Source organism: Augochlora pura, chromosome 3 (genome assembly GCF_028453695.1).
Source record: "Augochlora pura isolate Apur16 chromosome 3, APUR_v2.2.1, whole genome shotgun sequence".
Classification (NCBI taxonomy): domain Eukaryota; kingdom Metazoa; phylum Arthropoda; class Insecta; order Hymenoptera; family Halictidae; genus Augochlora; species Augochlora pura.
The window spans coordinates 25,409,816-25,433,025 of record NC_135774.1 but is presented as its reverse complement, the minus strand read 5'-3'; the positions used below and the strand labels follow the sequence as shown (position 1 = coordinate 25,433,025).

At 42.6% G+C, this 23,210-nt stretch overlaps 1 protein-coding gene across 11 annotated transcripts in view; it reads left to right on the top strand.

Annotated features, from left to right (window-relative positions):
* The first annotated feature begins 1,623 nt into the window (after positions 1-1,623).
* Rab3-gef (Rab3 GDP-GTP exchange factor) overlaps positions 1,624-23,210 on the top strand; it is a 61,260-nt gene continuing 39,673 nt past the window's right edge. For 3 of the 11 annotated variants that reach the window (XM_078177234.1, XM_078177230.1, XM_078177239.1), the window contains exons 1-28: positions 1,624-1,729; positions 6,921-7,146; positions 7,614-7,782; positions 7,868-8,033; positions 8,615-8,795; positions 9,774-9,931; positions 10,399-10,699; positions 11,226-11,555; positions 12,112-12,144; positions 12,509-12,618; positions 12,699-13,402; positions 13,688-13,926; positions 14,567-14,755; positions 17,003-17,359; positions 17,913-17,981; positions 18,076-18,276; positions 18,399-18,591; positions 18,670-18,762; positions 18,911-19,044; positions 19,116-19,274; positions 19,348-19,539; positions 19,685-19,772; positions 19,976-20,118; positions 20,402-20,542; positions 22,033-22,177; positions 22,278-22,407; positions 22,480-22,696; positions 22,857-23,129. In XM_078177234.1, coding sequence (XP_078033360.1) covers positions 7,051-7,146; positions 7,614-7,782; positions 7,868-8,033; positions 8,615-8,795; positions 9,774-9,931; positions 10,399-10,699; positions 11,226-11,555; positions 12,112-12,144; positions 12,509-12,618; positions 12,699-13,402; positions 13,688-13,926; positions 14,567-14,755; positions 17,003-17,359; positions 17,913-17,981; positions 18,076-18,276; positions 18,399-18,591; positions 18,670-18,762; positions 18,911-19,044; positions 19,116-19,274; positions 19,348-19,539; positions 19,685-19,772; positions 19,976-20,118; positions 20,402-20,542; positions 22,033-22,177; positions 22,278-22,407; positions 22,480-22,696; positions 22,857-23,129 — 5,211 coding nt within the window. In that variant the 5' untranslated portion in view covers positions 1,624-1,729; positions 6,921-7,050. The remainder of the gene's footprint in view (positions 1,730-6,920; positions 7,147-7,613; positions 7,783-7,867; positions 8,034-8,614; positions 8,796-9,773; positions 9,932-10,398; positions 10,700-11,225; positions 11,556-12,111; positions 12,145-12,508; positions 12,619-12,698; positions 13,403-13,687; positions 13,927-14,566; positions 14,756-17,002; positions 17,360-17,912; positions 17,982-18,075; positions 18,277-18,398; positions 18,592-18,669; positions 18,763-18,910; positions 19,045-19,115; positions 19,275-19,347; positions 19,540-19,684; positions 19,773-19,975; positions 20,119-20,401; positions 20,543-22,032; positions 22,178-22,277; positions 22,408-22,479; positions 22,697-22,856; positions 23,130-23,210) is intronic. The other 8 variants (XM_078177231.1, XM_078177232.1, XM_078177233.1 and 5 more) reach the window with 8 other exon arrangements.

Sequence of the window (23,210 nt, the reverse complement as noted above, 5' to 3'; positions counted from 1 at the left end):
AAAAAAATTATTGGTAGCAATTGATCTTGACTTATGTTCGGACGAAATTGACGGTAACAACAGTTAGTGCAAATAATGTAATTTCTAAAATTTCCAAGGGTTTTCACTTTTTATTTTATATCGATTTTATTAAAACCGTCTAACTGCCCAGTTTTATTAAGAGCTGTTTGTTAAGAGAGATGATCAGTGTTAAAGGCTAGACGTCGTTTAGGATGATCAGATGTTGCTAACAGCGGGAATAATTAATGATTGTTTCAATGCCGAGAAGATCGAAGGTCGAAGGTTCTTTTTCTAATTCGATTCAGACCCCCCTTTTGCGTAATTGAACGCTGATTCTAAACGTTCCTTAAACTGTTCCCAGTGTCATGCTACGAGCAAATTAATCGCCGCTTAAGGTAAACTAATTTGCAAGTCCTTTAATTTTCCGTGGTGCGCTGCAGTTCAAGGGAATTCGAGCTCCACAGGCGTTATCCTTGAACTGAATAGTTAACTCCCATTTTCAGGATGTGTAGGGACGCGCTTGAAAGATGAACTTTTTAGTGCGTCCTAAACATTTAAGATCTAACAACCCTTTTAGCAGGAGACAACGTTGGAGGCGGCAGGTCATCGAGAAAAAAGAAAATTGTTCGCTTTTATAGAAATGCTGGTACCGTCTATCTTCAGCGCAAACAAGCAATGCTGGTTGACCAGAAAAATTGGTTGAAACATGCAGGACATTTTAAAAAATATTATAGATCGAATCCAATTGAAAAATTCTACATATTTCGAAAAATTTTACGGGCTTTGTAAAGTTTTGTTCACGATTGAGAGCTACATAAAGTTGAAGATTGAAGCCTGCCCTTTACAACGATCCCTTAAAATTCTGATATATGATATTTTTTATCAGTTTTATACGTAGAGCAGAAATGAAGAACGCGCGTGCTGATGGCGCACCCTATATCATGGTATAGCGGGCAATACACCTTTCATTTAAAGTAAGATAAAACGTGAAGAAAAGATCGTAGATCAAGTTTCGAGGATCCGTTGTAAAGGGGAAGGTTCAAGCTACAAATTCGTGGTATATTTATTCTAAAAAAAAATTTTCCAACAATTTTTAAAAATGTTACAATGTGCACCATATTTTAGAGCAAAACGTGTCTTCAATTTTCCACTTGCTGCATCCTGCAAAAAAATCTCAGATAAAATTAACCAATTGGATTCGAAAGTGGAGATTTCAAGCTGTAAAACGAGCCTAAATTGGCCGCCGTACGAATTATTTTAACGAAATTATAAAAATTCTAAAAGCAAAAAGTGTTCGAACATTTTTTGCATCCACTCTAAATTCTTCTCCCCTTTCACCATTTCCATTTTTGCTACGATTGGTACAAGTGCCCAGTGCCGTACACCTCGACGTAACTAAAATGAAAAATTTCTAATTGTATCGATTTCAGTGGGAAGCGAGTGACGTCTTTAAAACAAGGAAAAATAAATGTAAAACTATCAGCGATCGAACTGTTCGATGTAACCAACGAGCCTAGGATCCGGGCTGGCTATCAGACGAGGGCAACCGATGTCCCTTTTACAACGCAAGTGCCGCCCCTGGCCGCACACGCCTGCCTAGTAGCTGTTCAGCAAACGATCGCCAGTGTGGTATCGCCAGTTGGCCGATACGGACCGGGTTCGTGGCTTTTCCATGACGGCGAAGTGGCGATTCTCCACCGACACGGCCTCCAACCACCTCTAACCGCACGTAAGTACTATCATCTGGTATTATCGAACGAAAACTATTCGGCTTTCTAAGATTAGGGTTGACACCCCCCGCGTTTCCCAGTTTTCCTCGTCGCGAAGAGAACTGACACCGCTCGATGACACCGATGACGTTGTAAAGCTTCGATTGCCTACGTACGCGTTTTCCTAGCTCGTTTCCGTGCACCGTGTGAAATTGCTCGGCTCCGAAGTGCATCGGCATCCCTGAAACCGACGGAAACTCGATTCGTTGAACGAATCGTTTGACGGCCGTTTATAAACATATAAAACATGGCTTGAACCCGTTGGAATAATAGAATATTAATTAATGAAAGTTTCCTACGCTTAACTTCAATTTGGGGTAATTTCCCAAGAGTCGTTTCGGTTGTAGGCGGTTCGGCGGCGTTTGATTGATAGCTGACAATCGATTCTTGAACTCGATTCAGTCACTTTCTTATTAACATCGTCGAAGGTGATGTTCTTGAGTGGTTTCAGAAGTTTCTTCAAGGACAATTCAATCGTAGAATGTTTGGAATCGTTTGGAGAGCTTACTTTCAGTATTGCAATTTTTCTTTTAATATCAAACTTCGACGAGTTCCTGCAAGAAAAATCAAATTTATAATTGGTTTCTAGACGTCTGAACAACTGTATGGAAACATTATTACTAGAACTAACATTCAACTTATTAAATTCTATGTGAAATTTCTCCGTAACATCGTTAGAGGCTGTTCTCAGGTGGTCTGAGACCTTTCTTTTGCAAAGTTAAAAATTGCAGGCGACACGAAACCGTTCGAAGTTCACATTGTGGGCAGAACTAAAGTTTAACTTCTTTATTTATTTCGGTTCGTGACATTATTGTTAAAGTATTACAGGAAGATACTGTTTTAGGTTTACTGTAAAGGGATCCATTGATGTGGGTTGGAGTTGTGGGTGCTTTGAGAACGTCTGAAGCAATGAATCGGAGCTTATTGGGTTATGAGCAAGGCTTGCATTCGGTTTTGCAATTCTTTGAGGGGAATAACGTAGTATATAGGTTCTTTGATAAGCGTGCAGCCGGAGGTTTTAGGTTTTAGGATGTGGTGAGGATTTGGTTAGCGGGATTTAGGGCACTAGCGGTTGCAGCTCTGGCCACTCCTTTGGAGTGGAAAATTGCGATTGACATTGGAACTGCTGGGTCGTAGTGACCCATGCATGCTCTTGATTTCCATTCAGTATTTCGTGTGACTGATACTCTATCTAGTATGCAATTTATTAACTTTTACTACTAGATATTGTAATTTTCTATTATCTTTTCCAGTCAGTTAACGTAGACCTCAAATTTAATTGCCAACAATTCCATAAAATATTAAACATTGAAGGATACATCAAGATTAGTATGTACGAATGTAATAATGCAATATAACGAATCATATCGATACGAAGTCGATATTCGTTTTCATAAAATGCGAAAACACAGCATCGAGTTTTTTAGAGCCGTGTTGCGAAAAAAATTGAAAAAGATTTGATTTTTATAGTAACGTTCAAACGGCTTTCGCGTTACTATAACAGCCTCAGCCTTTTCAGACCTACGGGGCTTTTTTCAATGGGTTGAAGGCCCGGAGAAGGGGAATCAGCTAACTGTTGAGTAGAGTAACGCAATTATCGGCGATCAATGAAATCTCCTTCGCTGGTAGACGAATTGTAGGAAGGCGGCGAGTGATAGGCTGACCTCATCATTCATCGTACCGGATGAACATTACAAAAAGACGTCCTCGGCGAAACAAAATAACTATCCATTGAAAAATTCTTTCACACCTTTTTGGGGGAAAATGCGCACCTTAAACCATCCATTCTCTGTGCCTGATCGAAGTTATTAATACTCTCTTTCATTATAAATAGCTCCATCGAGTTAAGATAAGCAACGAAACACACGAACCTTGGTGGCTCGACTTATGGCATTTTCATTGAGCCAGATTATTAACAATAATAATAACAATGTCGTCTTTATCGTCCGCGACGGAACAGAATGTTCGTGACCGGGCGTGTAGTAAACTCGAGGAATAATAACGCGAGAACGGACAGATCGAGAAAGCGATAAAGGGTGAGCGTCGATCGATTAGAAAATAATGGACGCAATTTAAATAGTGGAACAGACGTCGCGTGCAAGGGCGAGGTCCGGCTATAAAACGTAACCCAGATAGAATTCGGTTAGCATAACTGCAGTAAAAGGAGCACAAAAAAGATGACAGGGACGCCTGGGTAAAGGAATAATCGATAAAAGACCACGGATCTTAACAAAGACGGAATAAACACCGGTAATGTAATATGTACAACTTCTCATATTTCCTTTGTTATACCCAAGCATTAAAAATGGATTGGAGATCGTACTATACAACTTTCTGCTTCCTCCAGTCTTCCTTAATCGATTATACTCAAATGCAATTTATTAAAACAATTGCTTGGGATTTTTGCTGAAATGAAAATCATCTTTCCTTTTGATACTTGAGTATTAAAATGCATTTCATTCAGAATTCAGCATTTTCTAATTTCACGATCGATTCTTTAACGACAGCAATGCTTTCAAGCATTATATAAGAACGTTCTCCAGAGCACGATTTCATAAAACTCCTATCGCAGAGTTTTATTAATCGAGGGACGATAGACGATCGTCTTTCTAATGGCACGAATGCATCAAATCCGCGAGCAATCAGGAGAAACGTCCCCGTTTTTTCGGCTTTCCGTCAACGTTATCGTGTCAAGGCTGCCCGGCTAAGGTCTCCGGGAGCGATTTAGGGCAACACCGTCGGACAGCGGCGTTAAACTTGAAATCAGTGTCCTTCGGTAACGCGTTCCGCGTTTTATCGCGTTGGCGAACCGGAAATGGCCCGTGTGCCATAACCGTCAGCGTGTGCGTTCGTCTTTCCTCGTGCTGTCTCGCTCGGGAACACTATAGTGACAGTTTTTTTCATTAACAAGGAGAAACGGGATCGAGCGACGAGGGTCGGGATTTTATTCGGTTAGGGGAAAATCGAGGGAAATGGTTTTCGGCGAGCAGAGAGAGAGGGGGAGGGGGGAGGGGGAGAGGAAAAGAGAGAGGGAGAGCGCGTGTGCTCCGCGCAAACGCACCACGGGCCTTTCCGGAGCGCGCGTACCTCTCGCGGCCTCATCGATTACGAATTTTCGTTTCGGGGTCCCCCTTTCCGACGGGACGAATCGATTCCGATACTAAGATTATGGATGCATTTTCTGTTTCCCAGTCCATTCTTGGAATTAAAGAGATCTCTTCTAGCCTAGAGGATTATTTTCTTTCGGAACGGTTCTACGGTTCTCTACGTATATTTGACAATATATTTTACAAAGTAAAAAGTAATTTTTTCATAGTGATTATCATGGAACGCGATCGACGACTTTGTGTTTCAAAGAATTTTTTTAAATTACTGTTGGTACCTTTTCAGAAGGTGTAAAATTGATGTTTTTTAGATTCTCAGTCGGTTCTATGAATTAAATATTTTTGACACACGCCAGGTTGAAATGAATATTTATGGAGAACTTATGTTCTGAGAGGTGTAAGGTGAAGCTGATTTTTTAAATTACTTTTGATATCCTTTGCGATATCATTGTAACATTAATATGTTATAAGTTTTGAGTCGAATCTATGATTAACTTTTTTTACTAAGATTCATACAAGAATTTATACCAGAGGAAGTAGAATAATATTTTACACTGTCAATTAATTAGTGCAATATCCAGCATTTAGTGATCTATTATATAATTTATAGTTGATTAATTCAAAAGGTTAATTTTTAGATCAAAGCTATTTAAAATTGTATGTTGAGTCAAGTATAGTATATTCTATGGAATTTCGTTTAAATTCATGCGGTTAAGAAATAAATTAGTAAGCTAAGTCATCGCGGGAGGGTTCGAGGAATTGTTTATTCCAATATAGAGTTCGTGATTGTGTTACTATCACTTCCTTCCAGGAAACAATTTATAAGTTTAGGAAACTTTGATTAGTTCACAGGAATGTTAATCGACGAGTGTAATGGCGTGTAAAACGATTCGAAGCACCGAAGATCTCATTGATTTCTCGAAGCTACGTGACCTATATCGAGTTATATCTGGAATCGCGGAAAGGTTTGAAAATCACGCAGATTTTAAGCTGATCCGACTTCATCGAGCAACCTTTCATTGCAAATCATCCTTTGACCCGGCACAGCATATTTCTGAGAGAACCCGCATCGATTTTTGTTCGAGCTCCACGCACACGATTTTAGAAAAGCCGCTTTAATAAGAGGTTAAAGATAAATAAATTCGTTTGCAATTTCTCTGATCTAATCAAACTCCTCTTTTCATAAATCAAAGTGAATTGCACTTTTTATAGTGCAAAGTGACAGAAACATTTTCACACTTAATAAGCTTCTTAATTACTGAATCGACTATAAGGTAAACTCAATAATTTTGTATTGAATAGTAGTTTCAAAATAATTTGTTACGTTATGTATATGTAAATAATTTAATTAATTATGCTTTAGATTATTCTAGTTTTTGAGAAATTTCTAAGAAATTGCCAATTGTTCATTTTCGATTTTAAGAGAACAATTATAAAACCGCCAGTAGATAATCCGTGAGTAGATTCGGACGTTTATGGTCAGACAAGGGAGGCTGTAGTAACCAGTACGAAAAAATGATTTCTACTCTACTACCATAATTGAGAGGAAGATTTTTTTCTGCTAGTCGGAGCAAACTTTTTTCACTTTGCATAATAATTTACAGTGTAATAATTTTGAAAAGTTTCTACCAATTAAAAGTTTGAGCTTACAGCCGCTGGTCACCCCGAACCTTTCCAATCGAGAGTTTATAATTAATTCGAAAATCCGTACGAATCGGTGACATACTCGCACCCTCCAGACAGTAAATATGTATTCGCAGCCCTTTACGAGCCAATCGATGTTCGAAACGGTTCGCTCGCCCACGCGATCAGAATCACATTAGAAAAACACGCAAACACAATATTGGCTGGTGTTCGCAACCTCTCCCTCCCCATGGTTCTCACCCCACCCAACGAAAACGAGCCGATAAATAATCGGCGTGGTTTATTCGTCGCGGTCCCCGGGACCACGTGACGCAGAATAATAAAGAATTAATTGAACGGGTTCTAATTATAGCGAGCCCGACGAGTTCGAGCGTCGCGTTATCGATTCCCGGTGTGATTCCAGATGTGGAAGACCAAACGGAGAATGCTACAGCCATGATTCGATCAGGAGGCGATCCTGACAGAAGGCCGTCGTCGGCGCGGATGACTCCTACACGCTGTACAAAACGGTGACAGAGCTGTAAATTACAGCCATGGATACGCAGAAGAAGTATCTGTGCCCCCGCTTGGTCGATTATCTCGCCATTGTGGGGGCCAGATTGCCGTCAGTCTCTCGCCAGCCTGTGCAGGTAACATTTTTCACAAGAATTATCCCCTGAAACGCAATCCGGTTAATCGCATCTTCATTTAAATACACCACTGCAGTCTATAAGACCTTGCAAACATTTTCTGCGTACAGATTTTCATTACTTTACAGTCGAGTTGAGTATTATTCGACTAAATGTTTATCTAACGTAATTATCGAAATAAATAAGTTTCGCTCTTTAGTCGAACATTTTGTTCAAACAATAATTACTCGTTACTCACCATAAATTATTCTATCCATTAAATTATTCGTATAATACTTTAATATTCTTTTACCATGCATCGTAATAAATGAAATGTTTTGGGATTGTAATAGAAGAACTAACATAAATCACGACTGACAATGTTAAAAATGTGGAACACGCGTATATAAATTAAAAATAACTTGGCAATAGGCAAATGACAAAAGGGATGATCGGACAGATGTATAGAGATTGGTTATGAATTAAAGGCTCCAGAATTGTTGCGAAGATATCCAGTGGAAGATCACAAAGATTTTCCACTGCCTCTGGACATGGTCTACTTCTGTCAACCGGAGGGTTGCACCAGCGTGGGCCCGAAACGCACAGCCTTACGAGAGGCCACCACCTTCACCTTTACCCTGACGGACAAAGATTCCGGTACAGAACGGCCACCTTTCCCGCGTTATCTTTCGATCGACCGTTCAAATGAGATGCTAATGGTGAATGAAATGATGAATTCTAGGAAAAACGCGGTACGGGATCTGCGTGAATTTCTATCGGCCGATAGAGAGGGCAGGAAGCGCAGGCGGGGGCGGTGTGTCCGTCAGAAGGGACAAATACAATACTACGTTTAGGAGAGAGAGCTGGAGGAAGAGCATGGAAAAGAGCACGGACTCTGCATTTTCTAGGTGAAATATAACACATCATTCATTACTAGTGACACGACGATTATTGGCTCCATCGATTTCTCTTAACCTGTTAACCGGAGACTTAACTTTTATTCGACTCGTTCCACTATGATTTCATAGCGACTCCTGTTCATTTTTTGTATCGACGAAATAATTGATGACACATTTAGAAAATATATAAATTAATCGATTCTATTCTCGAAATAGAAGGCTTATTATTAAAATGATTACTAAATCGATTTAGCGTCGAAAAGAGAGACATTTTGTTATAGCATTGCTTGAAACTAAACCACGCAAACTGTTACTATATGGTCTAAGTTTTAATCGCTAGAAATGACATAAAACGTAATGCACTGTGCGCATTGTTTTGATAAACTTCCGTGAGGAAAACTGTTATCACGTGTACTGAAGATGTCTTCCTGAATATATTTCCTCGCACCCGGTTGACAGGTTGAAGATAACACGACAGCTTGTGTTTTTCCATTGAGCACTTCTATTAAAATGTACTGCTAGAGCTGTGATGCAATAGGTTTCCGGTAGACCATGATTATGAGACTGTTATCTCTAGCTATTGTTTATAGCGACTATAGGAGCAGTGCGGTAGGTCCTAGCGACTCAGAGAAAGAATGTCCAAGCAGCCGAAGGGATTCCGACACGTCCCATATACCCAGTGCTCCAAGATTAGGCATCACTGCGCCGAGTGGAGACAGCGAGAGTGGCGGTAGTCATTCACCGTCGCCGTGTGCATCCCGCAGACGACAGGTAACAACTGCTCAATTATAACTTACCTCGTCTTATTGCCCTCCTCTGTATCACCTTCGAAAAAGGTGGACCGCTTTTCTTGCAATTTATACGATTTTTCGTTCACTTTTTGAGCCACCAAAAATGTTAGTATACGGTACATTTGTTATCTATTGTAATAAATGAATGCGACGCTAAAAATGTCCGAAGTGTACTCAACTGCGCCAACATGGAACACGGAGGAGTCTGCATTCATATCGAACCACAAAGTTTAAAGCTTCTTGCAAAGTTCTTCCTTTGCGTTCCTGTCAAAGAATGATCTGAGATTCAACATTTTATCTCGGCTCGAATCCATTGTCGACTTTATTAATAAACGCAGTGGCAAGAATTCCCAAAGTGGATCTCACCGGAACACAAAAGCGGGTTTGAAACGACAAGCTCCAAGATTCTTGCGAAGTTCTACCTCGGCGTTCGCTTCCGGAGAACGTTGTGGGGTTTCATTTCATTTTTCTGTTACTCTCTTAACCCTTTGGCATACCTAACGCACCAAAACGCTAGCGCCTTGCTCGAATTGACGCATTGAAATCTTTATTGCGTTCAGTGATCGAAATACACGGTCGCGAGTCAATTATTTTATACAAAAATTTACGAATCAGCTCAAAAATAATTTTAACAATAACTCTTCTAGTTTATATTTTAATGATTTCCATTCATCGGCTGAACGTTTAATGCTACCCGGCCACGGTAAATTTAAATGTCCATTCACAAAAACAGGGTCATCTTACACTTAACAGTGGTCTTTTAAATGGAGGCGACGAAGGATTAAACGCGAAAGGGTTAAGAGGCGAAACACGAAGTCCAGTTCGTTGCTGAAACCACCGGCCGGAATTTCTAAAGTGAATTAAAGTGTGTCAACGCGGGCACACAAAGTGGGGTCGCATTCGTTTCGAACTATATCTAGGCAAAGAAACGGCGTGAATCGATACGTTGTCCTTTCAGAGGATACGAAACCACTCTCTGACGTCACTCTGCATCATCTCTCATCACCCTTTCTTCTCGATGTTCCGAGAATGCCTTTTTGTTCTGAAGAAGATCATCGACGCCTGCAACGAGAGCTCCTCGCCGCAAAAAGTCGGGGCTTCGAGGCAAACGAGCAGGTACTTTAATTGCTCTTACAATTATTATATTATACGTCCCCTGAAAGTTACAGGACAAAACATTTCGTCGCGAAAAAACATTTCCTTCGTTTTTACTGAAACCCTCGTCGCGAGTTCATTAATTATTCGCTTTAATTCAAGACGTACTATATTAATCCTTCCTGGGTTTTGACCTACGTGGGTGGGTTTCATCAAACTGGGTATTTTTAAACTATTCGCGTTTAGCTCTTGCGAAGAGTACAAGGCTTCGTTGATTTATGACTCATTTTATTTAACGACATTGAAGGTGGTCGATTTTAGAGGGTTTCTTTAACTCATGAATCATTATTTCCAATAAAATTGAACAAACGCTGCATTAATCTCTGTGGAATATATTTTCGTTTAGTTCCTGGCATTTTTTTGAAACGCTGCCAATGGTTTTTGATAATTTTTTATTGTTTATTGACGTTGTTGTAAATGCGCAACAGAGAGTCGGTGTGGAGTGTGCTGACGGGACAGATGCTCGAGGGCACGCCCTCGATCGTTCTCCACGACGTCCGTGAGATCGAGACCTGGATTCTACGATTGCTGAGCAGCCCCGTGCCGGTGCCGACCAAGACGCGGGTCGAGGTCGAGATCGTGTCGCAAAGTATACAACCGCCGCTCTGCTTCGCCCTTCCAGACCACACTAGATTCTCTCTCGTTGATTTCCCTCTGCATCTACCCCTGGAGCTCCTCGGCGTCGACATTTGTCTGAAGGTCCTCACGTTGATCCTTCTCGAGCACAAGGTAAGCGCCCGTAACCAGGCAACAGCTTGACCTAACATTGCGCAACCGTTACCGGGTTAATTTACCCGTGATAACGTTACGAAGCGAGAGCCGCGTCCAGCCTCGTAATTAAGATCGGCTCTTCCATGCGCTTGGGAAACCACTTTAGGTTCAGATTTCTTTTTAAATGGATTGTTTGCATGCTGACAGCGCGAGACGTGTACATTGAAATGAATATTAATTTCGTTAATGGGAGAAAAAGTTATCTCGATCTTGCACAGATTAAAAAGGTTTTATTTCCCGTCGAATCGATTGCTTTGGAAAAAAAGTGGCTTAATTACGTATTCAAGTTGGAATACTGCTAAACTCGTTGAATACTTAACACTTGTTAAATAAACCAATGTAAAATTATCTGTAAAATCTTCGTGGGAGCTGCTCAAATGAGCTGGTATTCGCTTGACAGTTTATTTCGTTAATTTATGGAATAAGAATGTAACGTTATACGGGTGTCCGTTACATAAACATGAATTCTGGTGTTTGATTTCAGATTGTGCTGCAGTCTCGCGACTACAATGCCCTATCGATGTCCGTAATGGCGTTCGTTACCATGATTTATCCTCTGGAGTATATGTTCCCCGCGATACCGTTGTTACCCACGTGCATGAGCTGCGCGGAGCAGTTGTTGCTCGCACCTACACCATTTGTTATCGGAATACCCGCTACTTTTCTATTGTACAAAACGAACTTTAAAATGCCCGATGACATTTGGCTGGTGGACCTAGACAGCAATAAGATTACCGCGCCGACTGGTCTGGGCGATCAATTGCCACCGTTGCCCGAACCGGAAGGCAGCATCCTAAAGAACCACTTGAAGCAGGTAAATGAGAACGAAAGCTCGATTATATCGCGAAAAATACAGACTTGGGCATCCATTATATTTACTACCGAACAAAGATATCTCTTCGAGATCATCCTCGAGATTCAATTCAACGTGGAAGTTTTGTATCGAAGTTCGTTGCTTTAGAACTTTCACGATAATATAAAATAAAGAACGAAAGATAAACACGTAGCGAGATCTTTGAATAACTTCGCACGCTTAAAAATATTTTAATCGTTTCAATGTAATTTGAACAATTTTAAGAACTTATTGGATTCCTATATTTATTCAGAAAGTTCCAAAAGATAATTACATCGCGCACTTTGAGAGGAATAACCTGTATATTATATTTCGAAAAACGTGCTTCCTCTTAATGATAGAAGATCGAGATCAAATTGCTCTATTGCTAGAGAATTATTACATCGACGAACTACAATTACCACTGACAAAGTGTACCCAGGTCTGCGTGGGAAAGCCCCGCTAATCAATTCGCAAACCGTACAACTGCGAAACGAAGCGTTTAATTAATTCGTTGCTCCTTCGTTCGGTTCCGCAGGCGATGCAACTGATGGACCAAGCCGGCTCTGGTGTAAATATTTCAATTATCTTCTGCATGTAGCGTACAGCTGAGATTCTTGTGTTGTAGTTAGCGGCATGGAAGAGTCTGCCTATACACGGCAATAAGTAGTTGTCATACTATTATGTTTGTTTTCTTATTCGAGAGCGCAGTAGCGACACGCAGTAGAGCTAGCAAATCCCGGAGGTCATTATTGCACTCGTTCATCATTGCTCGATGAAGAAGAGTCGCTGGGGATTCGAGGATAGCCTAGGATACGTAGTCGCTTAGACTTTAGCCCGAGTAGACGTAGTTTGCTTCAATATAGCAGGACGATGATCTTTGAGAAGGTCTGGCGTGTGTTGGATCGTTGGATTAACGAAGAATTCTATTTCAGGCGATGGCTAGCATGACTCCGCAACCGATGTCGATGGAAACCACGCCGAGGACGTCGCTGCAGGCTCCCAGCAGGAGAGAGAGCATGACTTCTCACCTTTCTACCCTGAGGTGAACCACGAAATCCCAGTTCGCGTGTTTCGGTTTTCCTTTGATGCACAGATCAATTAAGCATCGCTCTCGTTCCACAGCATTTCGTCGAAGCACAGGCCAAGCATCGACCACCACGTCCACCCGCAAGTCAGTCCACTGGGTTCGCCAGGTACAGCGACTTCCGGTGGCCGTCGGTCCTCTATCTCTCAGTCAGCGGGATCGTCGTCGCCCCAGAAACCGATGTCTCAGGGCAACACACCGACATCCTTCAACCAGTTCATCTACGGGAACGACGTGGACTCGGTGGACGTGGCGACGAGGGTGGCCATGGTGCGCTTCTTCAACTCGCAGAACCTGCTGGCGAACTTTACCGAGCACACCAGGACTCTCAGACTCTATCCGCGACCCGTGGTCGCCTTCCAAATCAACTCTTTTCTGAGATCAAGGCCGAGGGCTAGCCATTTCTTGAACAAGTTTGCGAGGACTCAAGCAGTCGAATTTTTGGCGGAATGGTCATTGACCCCGAACAATGTGGCGTTCCTGAGGATTCAGACGGGAGTGTTCGACCCGGTCCAGATAGGCGACAAATCTAAATGGTACGCCGCCGACTTGGAACCTATCAGTTTCCCCGTTTGGGACTCGGGCAGCTCTCTGGCGAACGCTTTGAAGGCGATGAGGGAGCACGAGAGTCAGCCGACCGACGAGAGCGGCTCGGACTCCGAGGTTGCCGAGAGCACTAGCTCCTCGTACTCGTCTCTGAGCGATTTTGTCTCGGAGATGGTATCCTCGGACTTGTCACCGAGTGAGTAATCTTTATCGTAGAATAGTACGCGTTAAGTGAGATTCTAACATAGGTAAAAATATTTAGAAAATTACTGGAAATCGTCAGTGCAATACTGTTGTTTATATGGAACAATATTTCAAGATATATTTGACCTGAGCACAAAATAGTTAATTATTTGTGATAAAGAATATCATGTTCAGATATGGTTTCCAATTGATAATTGTATCCAGCGTTTGATTTCGTTTGGATAATACTTATCTACCTATCTTCCGAATTAGTTCTAACTTTGTCAATTATTTGCAGGTTACAATTGCTCGCAGGCGGCACAGCCTCAGCCTATGTCCCTGTCAGTGGACCCGAAGAACGTTTACAATCCACCGAGCACCTTGCAGTATCCTGGTGTTGAAGAGGAATCAACAGTCAGACCAGAAAGTCCACCGAGCACCTCATCCAGCCATAGCGACCTCAGCAGTCCTAGCTTCAACAGGGACTCCGAGTTCGAGTTGAACCCGAAAACTCAAGAAGGTTCGCAGTCGACCAATGTAAGTTTGGAGGCGACCCGTGATGGGTACCTTTTCATCGTGTCTTTACTAAATCAATATTTCTTCTTAATATTTTCTACACGTTTCTGGAGACCAGTAGACACTCGATATCAATCGGGACACTCATTGTCGGGCACAGGTCGACTGAAAAAGAATGGGAGAAGTTAATCATATTTCGCGGGATTCTAGTTGCTAAATTAAAATTTCAAAATCTCTTCATAGCCAGAAGGGAACTTACGAAATGGTAGTGACAGCTTCGAGTCGCCATCTTTTCCAGTCCACCCGTGCAGCATCCTTGACAGAGCAAGGCCCCTTTCAGACGAAATACTCCCAACCGAAAAATTGCCATGACCATCGAGAATTCATCTCCCGGCTAGTGCTCGATCAATCGCTACATAACATCCGGTCCACCCCCCCGTAGATGCCATGAAATACCGATATATCTCGTCTGAAAGTACCACAACATGTCATGCGACCCACACGTTTCCGAGAGGATCTAGATCAACTATGACACCGACACGGAACAAACAAAGAACAGACAGAAGCCAGACAAACAGTCAGACAAAAACAGACAGACAGACACACGCTCCAGGCGTTTCTATCTCGCAGCCAGATCATTGACCAGACTACTTGATCATAGGATAAAGAGGAGGGTGGTAGCTTTGAGTCAGACTCTGCATCAACAATAACACCACGCACAATCCTGAGCGCACAAAGTTCGGTAGGACAGTTCGGGGTAGGCATGGCCTCATTATCCGCTCCGACGGCCAGCGACGGTGAACGTCCTGCCGCTTCTTCCCACAGGACCTCGCGTAGATTTGTCGTTCCTGTGAGTTCATCCGCCACGCCAGTCTCACTTTCTCGGTGTACCACTGTCGGTATTGCCTTCTCTACTTTGTATCACTTGAGACCTGCATGCCGCGCAGGATTCGGCATAATTCCGCAACGTTAATTATCCGTCGTCAGCTTGTCCCGACCTTTCATTTCTGGCTAACACGAATCGAGGGTAACCGGCAAGCACTATCGACTACGAGCGAGGTTAAGCTGACGATCTATAGTTATATCGTATGTCAGCGAAACGATACTCAGCATAGGCTAGAGCTCGAGATTGCCCTTTCAGGACAGCCTAGTTACTTTGCAAGTCGATAGCGAAAGTTAAAATGCAAGCCGCGACTACGCCTGCGATTATACCCTAACGAGATGAGTCTAAATTTCCAAAAGGGTATAAAAAGAAAATTTCATTGAGTCAAATTCACCTCGATCTTGAACATGATTATTGAATTGAAGTTCGAAGCGGCGATCTCCTCATTGAAGAAGGACGTTGTGCCCAGTCCTGCAGAACCCGAGCCCAGCATGAGACCCCTTCAGCAAGTTTTTTGCCATCGTTCACGGATTCCTTTCTCATTTTCATCCGCGTACATTGATTGTTACCTCATTCTTGAACGCTGACGCTAAAACCACCTTTCGGAAACCAGAGATTCTGTTGGTCCTCACTGATCATTTTCGATTTTCTGTCCGGTTCGATCCGTTCGTTGGTTTGTTTGCCTTGGTTCTTTTGGGTTGGTATCCGGCCGATATTATCTCTTTTTGGAAATCCTCTAAAATGCATGATCTGTGTCTATCGCATCGTGAAGCCACGCGACACATTCTCACGCTGCGGAACTTGCAGAGACTCTACGCAACGGCACATTTACTTAATTGTTGACGTGCACTCTTGTTAATCGAAGCTCTCTGGGCGGAATATCTGCATGACACCGTTACTTTTTCTTTCGAACGATATAATTGCTAGTTATACTTTCCACTATGTTTCATATATATCTGTGTACTGTGATTGTTCCAACGGTTTATACTTGATTATCTACACGATACTGATTATTAATTCGCGTGCACAGAGAAGCGTTCTGCTATCGCCGAGGGTATTAATGCATTAACGATGACACGTTGCTTGTCGTTCGTAAGTCGACCCGACCGTTCGAAGATTAAACTTTTGTGCTTGCATGGTTAATGAATTAATGCTGCATAATGCCGTCACCGTTACTCGATACAAGATGATGCGAACTATTAATGATCAGTAGTATTGACTGTATATGAAACACGAAACTATTGTTTTTATTTTATTCTGAACACACGAACACTGGAGTTCTGTACGAGTTTTGGTACAAGTAAAGTAAACTTAGGCACTTGCGTGCGACCCCTTGTAACATTGAAGTAGCGTCCAAAAGCTGTAAATATTTTCTAGAAGTTATGTAGGTAAGGTGTGTGGACGACCTTCTTTAAATTTGAACTGTAAATTGTCACCTGCGCCGGAACTAGATGATCACTGGAGTCTAAGGAAAACAACAAATATGGCGTAGACACGGGAGAAGATTCATAAATTAATTTAATGGAATTTCGACAAATTCAAATATAGCCTTATTAACTAAATTTATTCTAGCCAAATATTTGAACTAAGATTGTGTAAGAATCGCAGACTAGTTTTAAATTCTCAAGCGAACATACAGCAAAAATATCGCTGCTGCAGTTTCCCATTGTCTACGCTGTACGATGTCTAAATACGGAGAACGGGCACGTCCAACCAGTGTTTTCGCTTTTAACAGCACTTTTTGTACGATCTCCCACTTTAGGAACTTTGGAAGGCGTGACCGAAGCTTCTACGCCTCTTACAGGCGTGGTCTGAGCTTTCCGGACGTGACCTAGGCCATCCAAAGGTGTGACTTACGTCTTCCTGTAAGATCGAGGACCCCAAAGGCGTAGTCTGAAACTTCTAGCGTGACTTAAGTTTCCTGGAGGCGTGACCTGGACCCTCTAGCGGAGCCTAAATTCTCTGTAGGCGTGGTCTGTGCCTTCTGGGCGTGGTTCGATCTTGAAAGGTGTAATCCGAACCTCTGCATCGCTTGATGCTTAGGTCTCAGCTTCTTGAACGCGACTATAGCTATTTGGGCGTGGTTCGGTCGCTCGAGGTCTACGCACCACGCCTCCAGAGGGCTTGGCACGTTGCTTTAAACGAGAGATTGGACGTGCCTGCTCCGTAAACACGTACCGACTGCCCTGAAACTTGACTCTTCTGTATTCGAAGATTGAGCCTTCGGGGGCGGTTCTCCAGCGACACCCGAGCGTCGGGAACGTTTTAGGGCGGGCCGGGAGCATTAGCACGGGCACGGGGCCGCTTTTGCCCCGACAGATCAGCAGCAGTAGCAACGACAACTCCGAGTCGTCGACAGTTTCACGACAGCTTTCCGTGGGATCCGGTAGTCGGAAGCAGTCCACGGAGAGCGTGCAGAGACCGAACAGTTCCAACGTGACCGGTAACGGTGTTCTGCGACAGGGATCCCAAGGATCGCTGTTCGAGCAGATCGCGAGCCAGGCGAAGGACCTGGTCCGAGAGACGACTAGGCAAAGTAGTCAGGACGGTCTTCTCGCTCAGATGGATAAGGTAGATTCGCCAATTAGGCCTGGTGATATTGTTCAATGATCGTCTAGAGTTTTAGCCCCTGTGTTCCGTTGTCTGTCTACCCTCTTGTAGAAACGAATTAAGTTTGTAGAAACGAGCTGCTCGCAGTTCGAGCCATTCCGTTTTGAATTTGTTCTGCGATTCCTTTATTCGAACACTTCGACATGGGATTACCGAACCAGAAATTTCGATCTTCTAATTTAATTCCACGCTTAGAGTAATCATTGGTGCCCCACGCATTGACATTTATTGCTACTGTGCCGATCACGATTCCATTTTTGTCGTGCAGCGTATCAACGACGACCAAATTTAATCCCTCGAATTCTATTTTGGTTCTGGTCTGTTCTCTTGTAGATACAATTATCGTAATTCTCACACTGCTCGCAGTTCTGGGGTCTCAACGCTTTGTAAGCGAACGAGGGAGGAGGTTGATTACCTACTTTGGCCGAGACAAATGTGTTATGCACCACTAGATATTTGTGTTCTATGATCTTTTGGTGGGTGTCTCGATGAAAAAGATTTATTTGTCTTATAGTTGAAGCACCAGGCGAAGGAGAAGATCACCGAGGCTGGCGAGGACAGTCTGTTTGCTCCATTAGAACAGGTACGCGTTGCTTGAAAAACATCTATATTTTATTTTTAGATTCTTAGATCTTTCCTCGAAATATCTTCGAATTCATTCGACGATTTTCATACAGTTAACGCAGCAGACGAAGAAGGCCATGGGAGAGGCGACGAAGTCGGTGCAGGAGGCGTCGAAGACGGCTATAGAGGCGAGCAAGACCGCTGCGGGTGTCAGCAAAAATACCTTGGACGATTTAACGTACGTTGGCAAGAGCACTTTCGGCGATCTGACGAAGAGCGCCAAAGAAGTAGCCGCGAAGAAGGGTTTGCTAAAGGTACAAAACTAATCTCGATGGACTTTGACTGTAGAATTATTTATATGAGTAGAATTATATGTAGAATTATATTAAGGTGTAGAATTCTATTTAAAAATTGGTAAATTGTGAAATTCGAACAGGGTCTAGGCGAATCGCAACAATCGCCTCCGCCATCGCCCGGCATGATGCAACGGAGAGACTCGATTAGCACGCAACTGGTAGCGGACAACCGCGGCGGACGAAGGGACATTGGACGTGATTTTTTCAGCAATATTAGTAGCGATATAAATGGCATTGCTGCGCAAACGAGCAGCATGTTTAGTGATCTATTCGGTAATTTGGTCAAAACACTAATGATCGTACTCCCGTGATCGCGCTGAAAAACTGAAGCTTTCCAATTCGATTTTGCAGGTGGTAAAAGTAGTTCTAATCGAAACGCTGCTATCCAGTCGCAGTCGCAGAAAGGCGATAAAAAGCCGCCTTTGTTAGGACCTTTCCCTAAAAGTAAGATTCACTGTTCAATTCTTTTGGTACACGTTCACATTGGATAGCGATGAACAGCTTCGTTAACGAATGCTAAAAAGAAACGAGACTCTTCGGAAAGCTCGAGACAAGTATGGGGTGAAAAACGAGGTCGTGTGTTTCTGTGCAGGTAAAACGGGATTAGTCGAGCGTTCATCATTGATCAAGCATACGACGAGCAAGCCAACCGCGGAGGACATTCAAAGAATGCAAAACGCGGAACGGTCTAGTACAAATAGCGACAATCAAGCTTTCCTCACCGATGTGAGTTCCATTTCGTTGCCAACTCGATCAAAGATACTTTGGTCTCTATATGCGTGTATAATTCGTTTCAGGTGGTAAACCAGGTGTTAACGGGCGAAGGCGTCGGTTGGCTGAAACTGAACAGGCTGAAGAAACTGATGGAAGATGAGAGCTACCGGGATCTGGTAGTTAGCAAGCTTAACAAAGGTCTGACTAGGAGGATCAGTCCTGACGATCACATCGACGACGTGGTACGTGCATTATTCGTCGAAGCATTACGAAAGTTTATTAGCACAAGATATAATAAATCGTTGTTTTGGTTAGTGTGTCTCGAAGCCAGTTTATAAGGGAATGCTAAAGTGCCTTCAAGCAGTGGCTCACGGTCTTGGACACACTTACAATAATTTCGGACTCGGTGGAATGGCTTCCGTCTTCCAGTTAATGGAAATTGCACACACACATTACTGGAGCAAGGATCTCTCCGAGGGTGGCTTCGACAGTACCCTAATGTCCCAAGTATGTCTTTTCAACGATCAATCTATCCTTTGTTTCCTAAACATTTGTAACCGTACATTTTCAAGTTAGAGAAGCGTGTAGAGAACGTGGCAGAATTTATTCAGCGAGGAATTTGATCAAGAAATTTCCGAATGATTTCTTTTAGGCATCTAGTCCATTTGGTAGCAAGGAGAACCTGAAGTCACCGCAATCGCCTAGTCAGCCGGAAGCAAACAATGAACGAAAGAAATCAGGTTAGTATTATCAATTGGAACGAAATCGAATATCCATGAAAATGAAATAATTGATCAGAATTTAATATACATAGTATTAGTAACCCTCTGGCCACTAAATCATTTTAATTAGAGCGTTTCGATTCTCCAGTTCCTTAGTATTAACGCAACAATATTTTTAAAAAATGGATACTCACCGATCTGCTGCTAATTCCCAATTGCAGACACGCCGCAAGTGCACCTGGAAATGCCACACGGTCACATCTCCCCCGCGTCAGAAGGTAGCCAGTCAACGACAGACATGTTCTTGGACATGTTCACGAAAAAGCGAAAGTTCCTGAGCAAGCTGACATCTTTCGACTCCGAGGTAAACCCGTGCCACAATTTCCGAAGTGGCTCGCACAACGGTGTTGTCACACACGTGTCTCACTTTGTTAATCACGGTGTGTTGGTTCGATCAGTGTGTCAGGCTTCTGCGAAAACGAGAACGGGAGCGTGGAAAGGCGACAGAACAATTTATTTAAAAATATTCACGGGCCACGAGACTGAGATTACGAAAAAAAAAGAAATATATAGAGCGCGATAGAAGCCAAAAAAAAACAAAGAGATCGAGGAAATATGTGATACATAGCAGCGTCATGTGTTTTTAGAGTGGGCGGGGAGGTGGAACAGGAAGCAGCGAAGCTTTGTCCACAGACGGAGGTAGCATTATCACTAATCCTGCTTTTCGGCAAGCGCACCAAGCTTCTTTCCGAAGCACTGTCTCTGATAGCGAAGTCGAGCAAGGCAATGTAAATGATCAACTGAACTCCGTTCTTTACTACTTTTTTCCTTTAACTAGAGTAACGCCTAGCTGTTAGAACAACCTAGAGTCGACCCTGATCAACCCCACGGGTCCTGGCGAAGAAACCTTGCTGCTAGAGGACCTCGTTTTTTCTTGGTAGCTTGCGGACTTCTAGAGGAATCCCAGTTTTTCGATTTTTTTTTCTCCGCTCAGTCCGAGGGCTTTTCTCTTTCCATCTGCATGCAACGCGGCTTTGATTTATGACAAAATTTATGACTAGACTGTAGATTCTTTTGTTTGACAAAAACTGCTCGAGTTAATTCTTTTATAACTAGACTGCGGATTTTACGCATTCGTAGCAGAAACGAGTAGTTGAAATATCAAATTGCGAAGACAATCGTCTTGTAGTTTTATTTTGCATGAAGATCCGCAGTCTATTTATAAGAAGAATACTAGTGACTTGAAGATGATGCACCAATATTTTCAAAATTCACTATTTTGCATTTAATCTACACACTTTCGTTAGGAATGCATAAAATCCAGTCTACTTATGGCAGCAGTAAGCGACCATCGGTACACGAACATCACTTAATCGATTAACTAAATTTTAATAGAATAAATCTCTTAAATTGTAAACACTATTAAGATCAAACTTACCGTTTCATGGTACGAAACTTATCAGCTACTATTCAAAAGAATTTAAACCTTAAATCGCATAAGTAATTACAATGTCACGGTTATTGAGATCCTCTGCAAGTCAGCGAATCGTGCAAGGAGAAACGAAATTTTCTCGAGGTTTCCTCGTTAGTTCCAGTAGCTATTATTAGATCACCTTAGCGTAGCGTCGATTTCGAGGAGCATCGTTTCTCTTCGAGGTTCACGAAATATGACATTTTTTAAGACGAATGACAAGAGATGTAGCGAAGGAGGACCGAACACCTGGCTAGATTACAGTACAGCATGTTCTGTATCACCGATCACCGAACTAACGTTTCCGCACGCGAGATCAAAAGCTTGTATAACAATAGCGATCACGCTTGATGTCTCTTCCCGAGCTGAAGCGAACGTTGCCAGCGAATTGCTTTTATAGAATATTTTAGTAAAGTCGTAAATTTCAATATACAAATTAGCTTAGATAACAATTTTACTGTCGTAAAGATCATAAGACTGATAGTATGCGCTGATTAATATAGCGTTCGCTGCAGAACAGGTCAAGACAAATTAACTTCCAGTTACTGGATTAGTTTTTTAGTTTCCAGTCAACCCGAGGTTCTCCCTTGAAAGTAAATAATAATACGCATCGTGATGAAATATATCAATTAAGCTTGCAAGAAAATCGCTTTTGACCATTCAAGATCGTAGAGAAAGGTCGATCAAGCTTGCTAGAAGTTTAGTTTGAATTACTAGAAGGATATCGATCGAGATTATGAATTATATGCTGTGAGAGTAGGAAGTTGGAAGATTGCTTTCCTTTTTTATGAGATACTATCGTTTCAGTTCTCGCGACAGGCGAAGCAACGAACTGCAAGCGTTTGGTCAAGCAAGTCGTCGTTGAGCACCGGTTTCCGGTATCATGGTGGCAGTTTGGTGCCGACTACCAATGCTCCGAGTCCCGAAGCTGCTAGAACATACTTGTTTGAAGGTATGCTCACGCTGATAACAAATAATTAATAAAATTTATTAGATGTCACAAGTGTCTAATTAACCAATACCGAAGTAACAACGCAACGGACGTTTTCTAGGATTACTGGGAAAAGAGAGAACGACGCTTTGGGACCAGATGCAATTTTGGGAGGACGCATTCCTGGATGCGGTCTCTCAAGAGAGGGACATGATCGGCATGGACCAAGGTCCGGGTGAAATGATGGAAAGGTAATTGACGAAGAATTGATTTTGTTCGGGGTAATTGGAACTAAGCTTCTCGACTTCGATTCGACGCCTCAGGTATAAAAGTTTGAGCGAAAGCGAGAAGAAACGACTGGAACACGAGGAGGATAGACTGCTGTGCACTTTGCTGCACAATCTGACTGCAATACTGGTGATGTTGAACGTCGACAAGAACGAGGTGAAACGCAAAGTTAGAAGATTGCTCGGGAAAAGCCATATCGGTCTGATCTACAGCCAGGAGCTCAACCAGCTTCTCGATCAGATACATAATTTGGTAAGTAAACAGTCAATTTAGAAAATGGCAAGAAATATTCTTGATGGTGTTAATTTGGTGAACAACCTAATCTACCATTTCTGTCTCAACTTAACGATCTTATTCCAAGTGACTATTGACTCTTGTCACTTCTAAGAATGGTTCGCTGTCTCATTTTCAGTACGGAAACGACATAGATCTGAAGCCCCTGACCTCTCGGCAGATGCACCGACAGTCGTTCACAGTGCACGCTGGCGTCGATGCAGAAGGGGATCTTCGTTTCCTCGAGGTCCGTCACGACGGTCTCGTATTGAGGTCCGTAAGCGGTGTAATCGTTGAGCGATGGTGGTACGAACGTCTTATCAATATGACGTACAGTCCGAAGAACAAAGTATTGTGCCTTTGGCGACGAAACGGCGGGCAGACGCAGTTACATAAGTATTACACTAAAAAGGTACTTCGAACATGTGCAAGACGACCACATCCTATCTATCTTATCTATTACACAAACTATTACAATTAGACTACTGGTCTT